General features: G+C 39.6%; 1 protein-coding gene across 3 annotated transcripts in view; it reads right to left on the minus strand.

Annotated features, from left to right (window-relative positions):
* The window catches only part of BRWD1 (bromodomain and WD repeat domain containing 1), a 43,402-nt gene that overhangs the window by 18,053 nt on the left and 12,639 nt on the right, over nt 1-12,710 (minus strand). For all 3 annotated transcript variants that reach the window (XM_081859356.1, XM_081859358.1, XM_081859357.1), the window contains exons 13-25: nt 10,717-10,815; nt 9,916-10,066; nt 9,651-9,785; nt 8,960-9,088; nt 7,568-7,793; nt 6,233-6,418; nt 5,619-5,802; nt 5,012-5,105; nt 3,890-4,030; nt 3,481-3,566; nt 2,479-2,671; nt 1,409-1,507; nt 481-588 (exon numbers count right to left, since the gene is read on the minus strand). In XM_081859356.1, coding sequence (XP_081715482.1) covers nt 481-588; nt 1,409-1,507; nt 2,479-2,671; nt 3,481-3,566; nt 3,890-4,030; nt 5,012-5,105; nt 5,619-5,802; nt 6,233-6,418; nt 7,568-7,793; nt 8,960-9,088; nt 9,651-9,785; nt 9,916-10,066; nt 10,717-10,815 — 1,831 coding nt within the window. The remainder of the gene's footprint in view (nt 1-480; nt 589-1,408; nt 1,508-2,478; nt 2,672-3,480; nt 3,567-3,889; nt 4,031-5,011; nt 5,106-5,618; nt 5,803-6,232; nt 6,419-7,567; nt 7,794-8,959; nt 9,089-9,650; nt 9,786-9,915; nt 10,067-10,716; nt 10,816-12,710) is intronic.

Here is a 12,710-nt window from a genome sequence, read left to right on the forward strand (position 1 = left end):
TGTCAAAAGGGCTACCTATTTTAAGATGTATAGTGCAACCTGTGCATGAGTACTCAAAAGTAAGTCCGACAGAGTTCAATGGGGCTTACTTCTAGGTAAAGCAGATCTGCAATGCCTTCTCATTTTGCTCTCATTGGACTGACTCTGCCCAGGTTGGCCATTGTATCCTCTCAGACAGGAAGGACTATAAAGGACTTCAGGTTCCAGCTGAGGCTTGCTCAAGCAACAAAGTCTTCCTGAGCTATAAACTAAAAAGCCCCAAGCATTCTAACCTTTACTAAGAAGGGAGCTACCCCAACCCTTTCATAATTTGGGTTGCCCTTTTTCTGAAACATTTCCGGCTCTGCAACTCATGTATGAAGTTCACTAGGCTCACCTCTGCCTCATCCTTGCCTACTTTACTGGTTCCTTTAAGGGACCAATGAGAAGAATTGTAAAGTACTTTGTAGCATGCAAATCCCCATGCTGAACCAGTCTTACCCTAAGAACCATTTTTCTCCATGGTTCCTTCTGAGGATTCAGTTGACAAATATTGCTTTTCCTCACTGCTTCAAGGTAGGCTTCATGGCCTTGTCGAAAATATATCGCCTAACAAAAATGATTTTTTTTTAATCAGTGAATGTAATTCAAAATTAATTTAACTGAGAAACATTTTCTCTATTTATTTACTTGCAAGGTTAGTTACATTAACAGGGGGTTGGCTACCCACTGGCTGTTTCACTCACCAATCCCCCATGCCAAAACTGCATAGTCATCCAAGTCGAATGGAAAGAGGGAAAAGGAAACCAGCCACTCCTACACTATCCTTCCATTCACAGCATAAAGCTGAGCACAAGAACCAATTATGATATGCTGCTATTCACATCAGCTGTACAGTGGTACCTCGGGTTACATACGCTTCAGGTTACAGACTCCGCTAACCCAGAAATAGTACCTTGGGTTAAGAACTTTGCTTCAGGATGGGAACAGAAAACATGCTCCGGCGCCGTGGCAGCAGCAGGAGGCCCCATTAGCTAAAGTGGTGCTTCAGGTTAAGAACAGTTTCAGGTTAAGTACGGACCTCCGGAATGAATTAAGTACTTAACCCGAGGTACCACTGTACATGCAAACAAGTCACATCACTTCTGCCTCAAGGTCCAGAAACCTTTTAAGACAGAATGGGGAAAGCTGGGCATGTGGCCTGACATGCTAGTACCCAATCCAAGCTTGTTTTCTGCTTTTGTTTTTAGGCGGCTCCTCCTCCTTGTAGTTTTAAAAGCTAAAGAATCCTTACAAGAGAGCACCAGCACAGCATAGCTTGCTACTTGCGGATGATGGCTACTTTTCCAAGACATAGCAAATCACAGGACTGAGGCTAGCTATGCTACTTTTACCAGATCAAGCTTAGAATCAGTGTAAATTTCCTTACCTCATCACCCATTTGTGGAACAAAAGGAGACCTTCGGAGTCTGACATCTGTTATCCAGTCAGGAGGCTGAACTTCCCAGGACTGCTGGGGTGCATTCACCTGTGTATCATTATAAAGGATTACCCAAATTATAACACAGCGTTATGACTGCTAATTTATTTAAAAGGTTTTTAATCTGTCTTTCAAGGCAGCTTACATTTCTAAGTCACATGAAAATAAAACAAAACACAAAGCCCCTTAAGCAGCTAATTATTCCCCCCTCCCCCAAGTATGGCACAATTCTGCCAAAAACAGCCTTGAATAAAGGAGACTTCAGAGTTTTTACAGAGATGAGGTCATTTGCAAATCCCTGAAGAGGAAGTGCCAAAGGTGCAGGGCAAGCCCTAACCTTTCTATTCCATCCATCCAACAGGTCTCAAAGGCAGACCAGAAAGCAGGGTCTCCTGATTTTAATGCTTAGGCAGGCTCTTACAGATGTAGGTGACGCTTCAGATAATGTTGTCTCAAATCATTTAGAACTTAGAAGATGAAAAGCTGCTTCTTGAATTGGTCCCAGAAATGAACAGACAGCCAACTGATACAGAATAGGTCTTATAAGATATCAAGGTCCAGCTCCCACAAGTGCTCTGGCTGTATCATTCTGCACCAGGTAAATTTTCCAAACCAACTTGTTGCTGGACTTAACCCCAACAACCCTGACTATTTGACAATCTGGCTAAGGCTGATGGGAAGACTCCAATGACATCTGGAGAGCCACAGGATCCTCATCCCTGCACCAGTGTTACCTGTCTGTAACCAAAGTTTGCATCACTGTGGCTAGATCCACTTTAAATAGGGCTGCAATTACCTTTAAGCATGTTTCCTTGTTCAAGCTAAGCCATGGTTTGGAATAGCATTATGAACCAACAAGGACATTACAATGTTCATGTCATGGATTGCAATGCTCCTGTGCTCTTCTGTTCATAAAAATACACTAATAATTTTTAGAATGTCTTCAAAGCATGGAAAAAATCTAAATCACATTAACTGATTGGGTGTATCTAAAAACTGACAAAAACCAGAATCACTACCTCCTCATGCTGTTTTGGTTTGTATTTTTTCCGTCTTTTTTTCTTTCTCTTTCGTGTAGACATTTTTCCTAGTGGTACTTCATCTTCAGAAGAACTACAGTATTTAATAGTTTTGCACCGAGAGCTTCTTACAGGAGGCTGCAGGTTAATCCCTGCATCAGCAATCCAATCAGAATATTCACTTGAAGAGTCACTGAGCGGGGGGAAGAGGGGGAGGGGAAACACACACAGCCAAGTTAGAGATCTCTACTAGCTCAGAACTGACTGCACTTGAACTAGTTTTAAAGTTTGTTGGATATTATTCAGAGCTGACTGTTAATGTTAATTTCAACAGTAGTTCTGTAACTGGCACGCTATAAAGTCATATACATAGAATTTCAAACATTCAAACTACAATGAGGAACTATAGAGTTCTAAAAGAGGGGGCAATTTCTCCCCTCTTCTTGGTAGTACATCTCCTGGTGCTCTGAACACAGTCTGCAGAAGAGATTGCCTCTCTCTCCCTTTTTCCACCAGAGTACACTGAAACAGCCCAGTATAGAGGGTGTGTCATTGTCATACCTCGGGTTAAAGATGCTTCAGGTTAAATCTTTTCAGGTTGCGTCCCGCGGCGACCCTGAAGTACTGGAAAGGGTTACTTCTGGGTTTTGCCACTTGCACATGCGCAGACGCTCAAAATTATGTCACGCGCATGCGCAGAAGTGGCAAATCGCGACCCACGGGTTGTGTTCTGCTCATGTTGCGAACCGGGCTCCGGAATGGATCCCGTTTGCAACCAGAGGTACTGCAAGGTACTAATTAAAATCTAACAATCTGGGAAGTTTGACTTTTCAACATCCCTTAATTTGCTGCTAAACACCAAACAGCATTATTTCCAGCACATCATCTAGTTGTATCACAAATAATCTCCCCACCCCCAAATAAAAGTTACTTTCAGAAGGAAAAATGTAGTTTTGCCAAGGCTCAGAAACATCACAAACTGATACTTGAAACCAATTTTACCTGGAACTATCACTGTTGGTTCTGCTGTCACTCTTCCATTCTTCCTCATGGGAAGACAAATTCATTCCATCACTTTCTTCTGCCTCCTAGATTAAAAATGGGAAAATGTTTAGAGTTGTTCATTCTTTCTCTTATATCACCACGAGGTTGAAGATTTACAAAACTACAACAAAAGAAAACGATATTTAAGAAAGAACTGATTACATAGTACAACACAATAAAATGCATCACTAAAATGTCAGCTTCCTACTTATTATCTGCGCTGAAGGGGGCTCTGCTAATTGTATCTAATTGATACTAATTGTATCTACCCTGCCTTTGTTGGTAAAAGCTAGGGCTTTGAAAACAAACAAATGGAAATCAGAATTTCTGATAGTTTTAATTACTAACATGAAATCGGAGCAGTCACCTGTTCAATGAATCCTGAACCTCCATCTCCATCTTCACTAGAAGAATCAGATTGTTCAATCTTATTCCGTGCTTGATACGAAGCATATTTGCGTCTATAAAGCCTTCTCTTGGATTGTATCAGTGAATCTTCTGAGTCACTCTGAATTAGGACCATTAAAGAAGAGCCAAGTTAGAGGTGGAAGTATGCAGTACAAATCACTGGAAAGGAGATACAAGGACCCTAATCTGTCAAATTCTAACTGAAAAACATTCAAGTAGTCACAGTATCATAGAGGAGGCTTTGTAGTGATCTAGTCTCGCCAGTTGCTCATGTAGGAAATCCAGTCAGGGCACCCCCCAACAGAAGGCTGTCCAGCCTTTGCTTGAAGGCCTCTAACATGGGAGAACCTACAAGCCTTCTAGGCAACTGGTTCCACTGAACCAGTGTCAAAAAGCTTCTACCAATATTCAACTGAAATTTACCCTGTAACTTAGGTCAATTTGATCTACTCCTGCCCTCTAAGGTAGCAAAGAACAAGCAACCTATGCAACAGTCCTTCAGGTGTTTGAGTGCTATCATCTCTTTTCACTTTTACTGTATCTACATTAGAACAGATGGAGCTGCCTTGGACAGAATCAGACCCATGGTCCATCTAGCTCAGCACTGCCTACTCTGACTGGCAGCAGCTCTCCAGGGTTCCAGATATGGGTCCTTCCCAGTCCTAACTGGAGATGACAGGGACTCTCACATTTATTCCTGGTTGAAATGTGAAGAAGTCGTTTAAGAGCATAGAAGAGATTTGAGGAAATAATGTATACGGATTCTAAGCTGAAACTGTTCTTAACCTGAAGCACCACTTTAGCTAATGGGGCCTCCCACTGCTGCCGCGCGATTTCTGTTCTCATCCTGAAGCAAAGTTCTTCACCCGAGGTACTATTTCTGGGTTAGCGGATTCTGTAACCTGAAGCGTATGTAACCTGAAGCGTATGTAACCCGAGGTACCACTGTACATTCACTGCTGCAACTCTGTCACTCAGCAAGCTTTGCACACAGTTCTATTGCATTCAAATATCTTCTCTGAGTAACAACCTGTGAACCCTCATGTTACTCATAAGACATTCTATATTTTACATTTCCTACCTTTTCTGATGAATGATATAACTTCCTTTTTTGTTCCATTGTATATATGCGTTTCTCTTCTTCTCCTTTTGCAACCCTATACTCCATTTGATTTCTGAAAAATGCATTTTAAACAGTTGTCAGACAAAGCAGAATCACATCAGTGAAAGGTAAAGTACTTACAGTATACAGTTCTGTTGCTAACTCTGGTTTGAAGGAAAGCTGATGCATTATACACCAGTTTTATGCTATGTAAAAATGACAGGCTAGCGTTTCAATTAATGCTGGCCTTTGGCAGCAGTGACTGGATGAGAAGCAGAACAGAAATAAAACTAAGTAGCATGTAGAACAGCAGTGTTATAGCTCGTGCCCAGAGGCTCTAATCTAGAGTTAATAGTATGAACATGAAAGGTTAAAGAGAACTGGATTCTAAAGTTATGGCAAGGGAATAAACTGGTAGTAAACAGACCAGAAACAGTATGTTTATGCTGATCAAATGATGTCTTCAGGAAATGATACTTTAAAACCAAGTGAAAAAATATTTCTCAAATGCCTAAATTTTCAATTAAAGGTATGAATGCTTATAACTTGCTTCCATAATAATCTTTAGTTCAGTAAGCCTGCACACCTAAATATACTGGGTGTCACTTCTGGAACAACTACTCTCCGTCTCCAAGCCTGGAGGTCTCTTTCTGTAGCGATCTGACTCCTTGGAGCATTCTGGTGCATCTGGCGCACACCTTCAACTTGACCACTACGTCTCAGGCCAATATTAGGAGGGGACTGGATATCAGAGCTTGGCCTCCGGAAATCTAAAGGAAAGAGATATTCATAAAATACATGCAGTAAAAACATTCCAGCAGCAAATAGCTTTGGCATGTTGCGTCTTCTACTGAATAATGGTAGGTTTCAGACCAAGTACTCTTCTGGATGACACAAGAGATTTATGTATTTACTACAAAATATCTACACATTCTAGCTGGACATTAGTAACTTCCAAAGGTGGAGTAAACAGTAATGATACGCATCAAGTCATGTTTCAAAGGGGAGGAAGTTATATCAAAGAGATGACACTATGGAGACAGCCATATTTCTCATTTTGTGAGAGACAAGATGGGTGTCCCAAATTGGCTTTTTGACCTGTAATGTGATTTCATGATACATCAGTATGTTTTATGTCAGAGATACTAGTAAGCAGCAAAAGTTTATAATTTCCCTCTAATCTTCAAAGCAAGCACCAACCTCTTCTAGCTGCTTCATCTCCATTTTGTGGCCCAGGTGGAAGCATGTCTTGATCTGAACCAATTCTTTGGTCTTGCTGTTGCTGTAAATGTCTAATCATGCCATCAAGTATGCTAGGTTCCAAAGCCGGTTCCTCCTGGTCAGCAGTTTGTTGACCTATTACTTGCTCCACGACCTCTCCATCACCTTACAAAATTTAAATGAAAAGCACACACATTTAGCAATTTCAGAATTAAGAACAACTGTCAGAATATTGAACCCCTTCTCACCAATCTCTTAAAATACAAAAGTCTCTACATTTTATGTTGTTAATTTTTTGCCTGCTCTCACAGTCATCCTGAAACACTCTGATGAATAAATGAAAAATGGAGGTCTTTAGCAGCCATGGCTAGGATCTAGAGATGCTAAAAGCTCTCAATTTCCTCCTTAAGACTCTTGCTCAGAAGGTGCCTTCCAGAATCTCCAAGCTGCTTTTTACATTCCAGAGTTCAAAAACACAGTTTAAAACTTATATGCACTAGTTTAAAAAGAAAGCCAGGAGAAAGTATCCTTGGCCATACCTAACCATTTTTCTTATAATTTTGGAGAGCAATCTAAATTGGTGCCTACTTCAGAACTTGAAAAACTATCTCAAGCAGTGATATGGGTTTTCCAGAGAGTTTTGAACTGGAATTTCTTGAGTTTGCATCAGAAAAGCTTCAACGCCCTAGAGCAGGGCTTCCTCAAACTCAGCCCTCCAGATGTTTTTGGCCTACAACTCCCATGATCCCTAGCTAGCAGGACCAGCGGTCTGGGATGATGGGAACTGTAGTCTCAAAACATCTGGAGAGCCGAGTTTGAGGAAACCTGCCCTAGAGAGTGATCCAATTAGCATATTGATTTTACTTGTATTTAGTCAATGAAGTTAAACTGTCCACTGTCTAATATTTATTTTCAATTGGCATCCATTCATTGCTACTAATGAATTTAGGAAATGGAAAAATTTCTGCAGCAAAATACTGCACTAGAAAATTTTATATCTTGGTTGATTTTCTACCCTAGATCTCAAGTAAATGATTAAGAAATACTGTCTTAGATATCAACAAATAAAGTTGCCTGTTTTTAAAACCTGATTCCTTTTCAATATAATTTCTACAAGCACTGAGTATTAAGAAACAATATTGTTAACCGATCAAGTTACACAATACAAAACAAAAAAATCCAAAAAGTGTTTGTTGAAGACATAAATAACATAGCATACCCTAAACATAACACCATAACTACTTAAGACTACAGTATGGATTGTATTGTGTTTTCATGAGATCAAAGTTAGAGGTGGAAGACTGCCATTCATACTTGTTGCTACATATCCCAGCTGAGGAATCAGATGCTCATCTGCACAATTCTCTCTTCCTGGTACCAACCGCTGGTATTTTGTTGGGTGAGGGTTTCCATCCACATCTACCAAGAATGGTGGGGGCATGAGGTGAGGAGCTTGTTGAGTCTGCTCATCTAGGACATAATTGTTAGAATCTCGAATCAGTGGTCGGTAGTCAGTGTGGAAGAACATCTGATCAGGAATCTAGAAAGAAATGAAGCTTAAATATAATCAACTTTGCAGGGAGAAAAACGACATTAAATACAATAGTAAACTGAGTACACCAGAAGGATGAAGGGTGAGGCAGGCCTCCAGTTGGTGCCAGAATGCTGTAATTAGTTTTATGAGGAACAGCCAACATGTTTCAAACACACTGGACTTCCTCAGAAGCAGAGGGTCTTCATAGGTCTTATTTTCATTGAGCTAAAACAGTTTACTCAATGTTGTTTCCCAAACCAATGTTTCTAACACCTAGTAGGAGTTCACCTCCTCCTCCATTCTGTTTTTTGTAGCACCTTTTTTCAAGTTTTAACTCCATGAAATACAATGTTATCCATTAACAAAATTCCCAGTTGAATATTATTTTCTGAATATCCCACAAGACAGTGTATTATTAACAATTAGGGTGACAATTTTGTATAGAACTGCTGAATATAGGTTCAGCATGAGGAAACATACTGGATTCGTTAAGTTTGGGACAATACCAGACTGACTAGCTAAAACCTCAACAGTTCGGTACTTTATTCAAAAATCAAAATGATCTTTATTTTTTAGCATGCCCTTGTCTTAACCCCTCTGATTAAATTTTATCTTAACACATTTATCAAATGAAGCTTTAGTTGACTGAGGCCTGGTTCAAACGTAACTCGGCAGCTTTAGCACACTGCGGTTTGAAGAAGCATAAATAAGTAATGAGCTTGAGCAATTCCTCATCCCCTTCACTCTGGTTCATATGCTCAGTTTAAAAGCAGATTTCAATTAGAAACCACAGTTTCTAAAGATAACCAAACCAGTGACATGTGATTTAATCAATTAATCAATGGCTGTAAAGCAGGATTGGAAACTAGGCTTGTAGGCAGCACTCAAATGCCACTTCCTGTTTTGGACAGAACAGGAAATTGATTTAACAAATCAGAGAGACACCTCTCAAGCAAGGTTTGCAAGAAGAGAAGGAAGCACTCAAGCTTATCCACTGTCCCAACAATAAAGGTTACACTCGAACTGGGCTTAAAGACTGATTGTCTATACTATACAGTACACATGAAGCAGAAATCAACAAGCTCAGAAAAAATAAAGGCTGAATATGAGATACATTTATTAACACTACTAATTTTTCTAGGAATGATAATTGAGAAAGACTGAAAAAATACCTTTTCATAAGGTTTGCTACAACCAAAGCCAAATATCAATAGATGCCCATGAGAATCTGTACAGGCAAAGTGTTGTCCATCTGATGAAAACTTGCAGTCAAAGACAGCACCATGTCCTTGTCCTTCAATCTGAATAACAACACAGAACTTATTTTGTATTTTGCTATTTTTAAAGCAGTCAATTGACAAATGTTTCATTAGAGAAAGTGTCTCCTTCCTGAACAACAAGCAGCACTTGCCACTTACTACAGTGCACTATGTTGGTCTATATCTTAATTTTATAATTTGGCACACAGCAAAAAATACCAATAGGAAGCAGAAAACCAATTTTAGAACTAGAAGCAACTGCAATATTCAAGAGACTTCTGATAGCAAATAACAAAAGGCCAGTGTTTAAATAAATGTTGTACAAGGCCTGTTTAATTCTACGGTCATACCTTGTGTTACGTTTGCTTCACATTGCGGCTTTTCAGGTTATGAATGCGGCGGTTCACGCATGCGCAGAAGCACTCTATTGCGTTTTGCATGCACGCAGTAGCAGTGCTCTACTTACGGACTAAATGGATCACATTCATAAGTAGAGGAGACAATAAGTTATGTAGCTCTTTATCACAGTTGTTCAAACAAGTGGATAAATACTGAACATAATGGAAAAAAGAACAGTAATTGCTTGAAGAGAAATAATACTTACTAAGTTAAAATAATGTTTTATCTGAATGCCTTTTGTTATATCCCAGATAAAAATGTTCCCGTCATGGCCTGCAGACAACATAATCCTGGAATCAAATGGGTGGGGTTCCAAAACAAACACTTCATCCATATGTCCCTTTTGAATAGGAGTAGAAAGAGATGTTACTTTTGAAGTTAGCTGGAATTCTTATTTTAAAAGACTGAATGTAGAATACAATATTTGATCTATGTTTATATAAAATGCCACATTCTGAATCAGTGCTTACTGTGAGATCATGAAGAAGCTGCCCAGTATAAGAATTCCACACTTTCAGCAGATGATTGTTCACAGCAGTAACCACCAACTTATCATTTTTACTCCAAGCTATCATGGTCACTTTAGGCTTCATATATCTGTCTTCTTCAGAACACAAATCACTATTTCAAATAAATTAAACCATTTCAATACATTAGAATTTTAAACATTTTTTTTTAAAGTTAACAAAATCAAGGTAGAAGTTTAATCTGTTTGCCAAATAAAAATTAAACAAAGTATTGATCTAGAGATCTAACAAACTATTCAAGTGAAAATTTAAGCTTCTTGAAACACAAGTGTCAGATTATATTGGGAATCTCTTTACAGAAAAGATTGAAGCAAACATTTTAGAGCAGGAGCAGCAGCATCAATTACCCTGGTGTGCTAGAAAATGACGGGCACTCCTTGCTCTGGAAAGTGAATGAAGCAGTAACAGCGCTTTCAAGCTTGTGTCAGATTAGCATAAAGGATGCCAGAAAATGAGGAAAATAAGCAAGCAGAAGACGGGTGGTTCTTCCCTTTTCTTTGATGGGTGTTCCTACTTCACACTAGCAGTTTAAAGACTAAAACTTCCTTGCAAGATATACCACTTTACCACTAGAGCAGCTAAGCATACTCATGACTGTTTTCCAACAAAAACAAGCTTTACACTCCCACCCTACTTAGAAGCTTTCATTCGACTAAACAAGGTAACTATATTTTACAATAATATAGTAAATTTCATAGTCACTTAATGCTAATACCCCATATAAATGAAATGCGCTACACATACCCAGATAGCCTGTCAGCCATGTCCAACAAAACACTCTTCCACTCAGCTTGTTGGAAGCGCCATATTCGGGCTGTTCCATCTCTGCTGCCACTTATGAACCTTGGCATAAGTTTAAAAGATACTATGTGACATATAAAAGATAAGCATAGTGTTCAGATTTAAGAGGCACCTTTCAGAAGTTTTAAATATGCATGCTGCATATACAAAAATGGTAAGACTGGAGAACACTATTCTCCAAAGGCTGCCTCCAACCAGTTCAAACACATTTCCCAAGGACATAGGAGTGTGTCAGCTTTGCAATCAGAAAATCTGGAAGTGAATCTAACTCCCCACCACATTCCAGAGTAAAGGAGTGCTGTATTACAACAAAATGTATACAACATCCTCCTAACACCCTAATCAATGAATTATCTTTTTCTGTGGTTTTGGTAAAAAAAATCTGAGGTGCCCATAGATAAGAGTGTTGTGGGTACCAGCCCAAAACAGCTGCGATAAGCAGTAAAAAAAAAAGTGAAAGTCTTCTGTACCAGAGGGCATAATCACAAAAATCCCACTGGTCTTTCTAATCCATGATGTTTCCTTATCCACTACTTTATAAATTATTTCCATCCTCAGTCATAGGTTGGCAGTGGCAACTCTCAGGAGAAGGGTAACCCCACGCCCCATTAATAGATGAACAAGCCACTTGCTCCATGAAATCACTCAAAAGATCTCACTTGTGTGATTTCTCTTTCTCTCAAGCAAAAGAAAATTCCTGAGTGGGACCTAAGCATGGGTGTCAGAGAAGAGCATCAAGTTCATACGTTACTGCACTGAGGGAAGTGATGGCAATTGCTGGCAAAAACACTAAAGGAGGGTGCAAAACAGTCTGGTAATGAGTGTTGCTGGGGTGGCAGTATGGCCTGAAGGGAGTTGCAAGGGTGAGAGGCCTGGAGGGATGCATTCACTTCCCATGTCCAAGGCTCCTCACCCCTGCACTAAATAAAGGTCAAACAGTGCATCTCTAGACTTTTTAGAACTGCACATCCAGTGCTTTCCTACACCAATCTAGTATATGTGATCAAAAGACTTAATGCACATACTATTTCCTGAACCAGGGCAGGAAAACTGTGGCCTTCCAGATCTTGCTGGGCTATAAATAATGATTATTATTATTATTATTATTATTTATACCCCGCACATCTGGCTGGGTTTCCCCAGCCACTCTGGGCGGCTTCCAACAGAACACCAAAATACAATAACCTGTTAAACATTAAAAGCTTCCCTAAACAGGGCTGCCTTCAGATGTCTTCTAAAAGTCTGGTAGTTGTTTTTCTCTTTGACATCTGGTGGGAGGGCGTTCCACAGGGTGGGTGCCACTACATCTCCCATCAGCACCATCCTCACAGCACAATGGTCTGGGATGATGGGAACTAGAGCTCTACATCTGGAGGGTCACAGGCTCCCTAACCCTGTCTTACACTAAAAGTAACTTTGTGTGAATGACATTGAAGTCATGCTCCTCTACTTCCTTCCAAAATTGCTATGTTTGACTTGTAGGAAAATGAACAAAAAGGGGGAAAACATTTCATAGAATTTATCAGGCATTTATAGCAATTAACCAGAACATTATTAGGTCAATTATGCTGTCTTGAAGCTACCAAAAGTCTTGAAATATAACATTCCTCAAGATTTATAATGTAAAAATCAGACCATGCTGTGAAGGAAAAAAATGAACCTTCAGTGTGAAGAAACCAGGAATTTAGCAACATCCAGTTAAGCATAAGACAATTTCTTATGAACTGGTGCAGAGAAAGAAATGGACTAAAAATTCTACATTAGTCTATATGTAAGTCTGCATTGTAAGATGGGAAACCTGTACACTCCTGATGTTGGGCTCAAAAATTTATTATACATGACCACTGGCCATGCTAGATGGGCTGGTGAGAGTTCAACTCCAATTTGAATTCTGTTCCATACTGGTCTAAACTGTTTTTCTGTTTTACAGTATTGCT

Source organism: Podarcis erhardii, assembly GCF_964252035.2.
Source record: "Podarcis erhardii genome assembly, chromosome: 4".
NCBI lineage: Eukaryota > Metazoa > Chordata > Lepidosauria > Squamata > Lacertidae > Podarcis > Podarcis erhardii.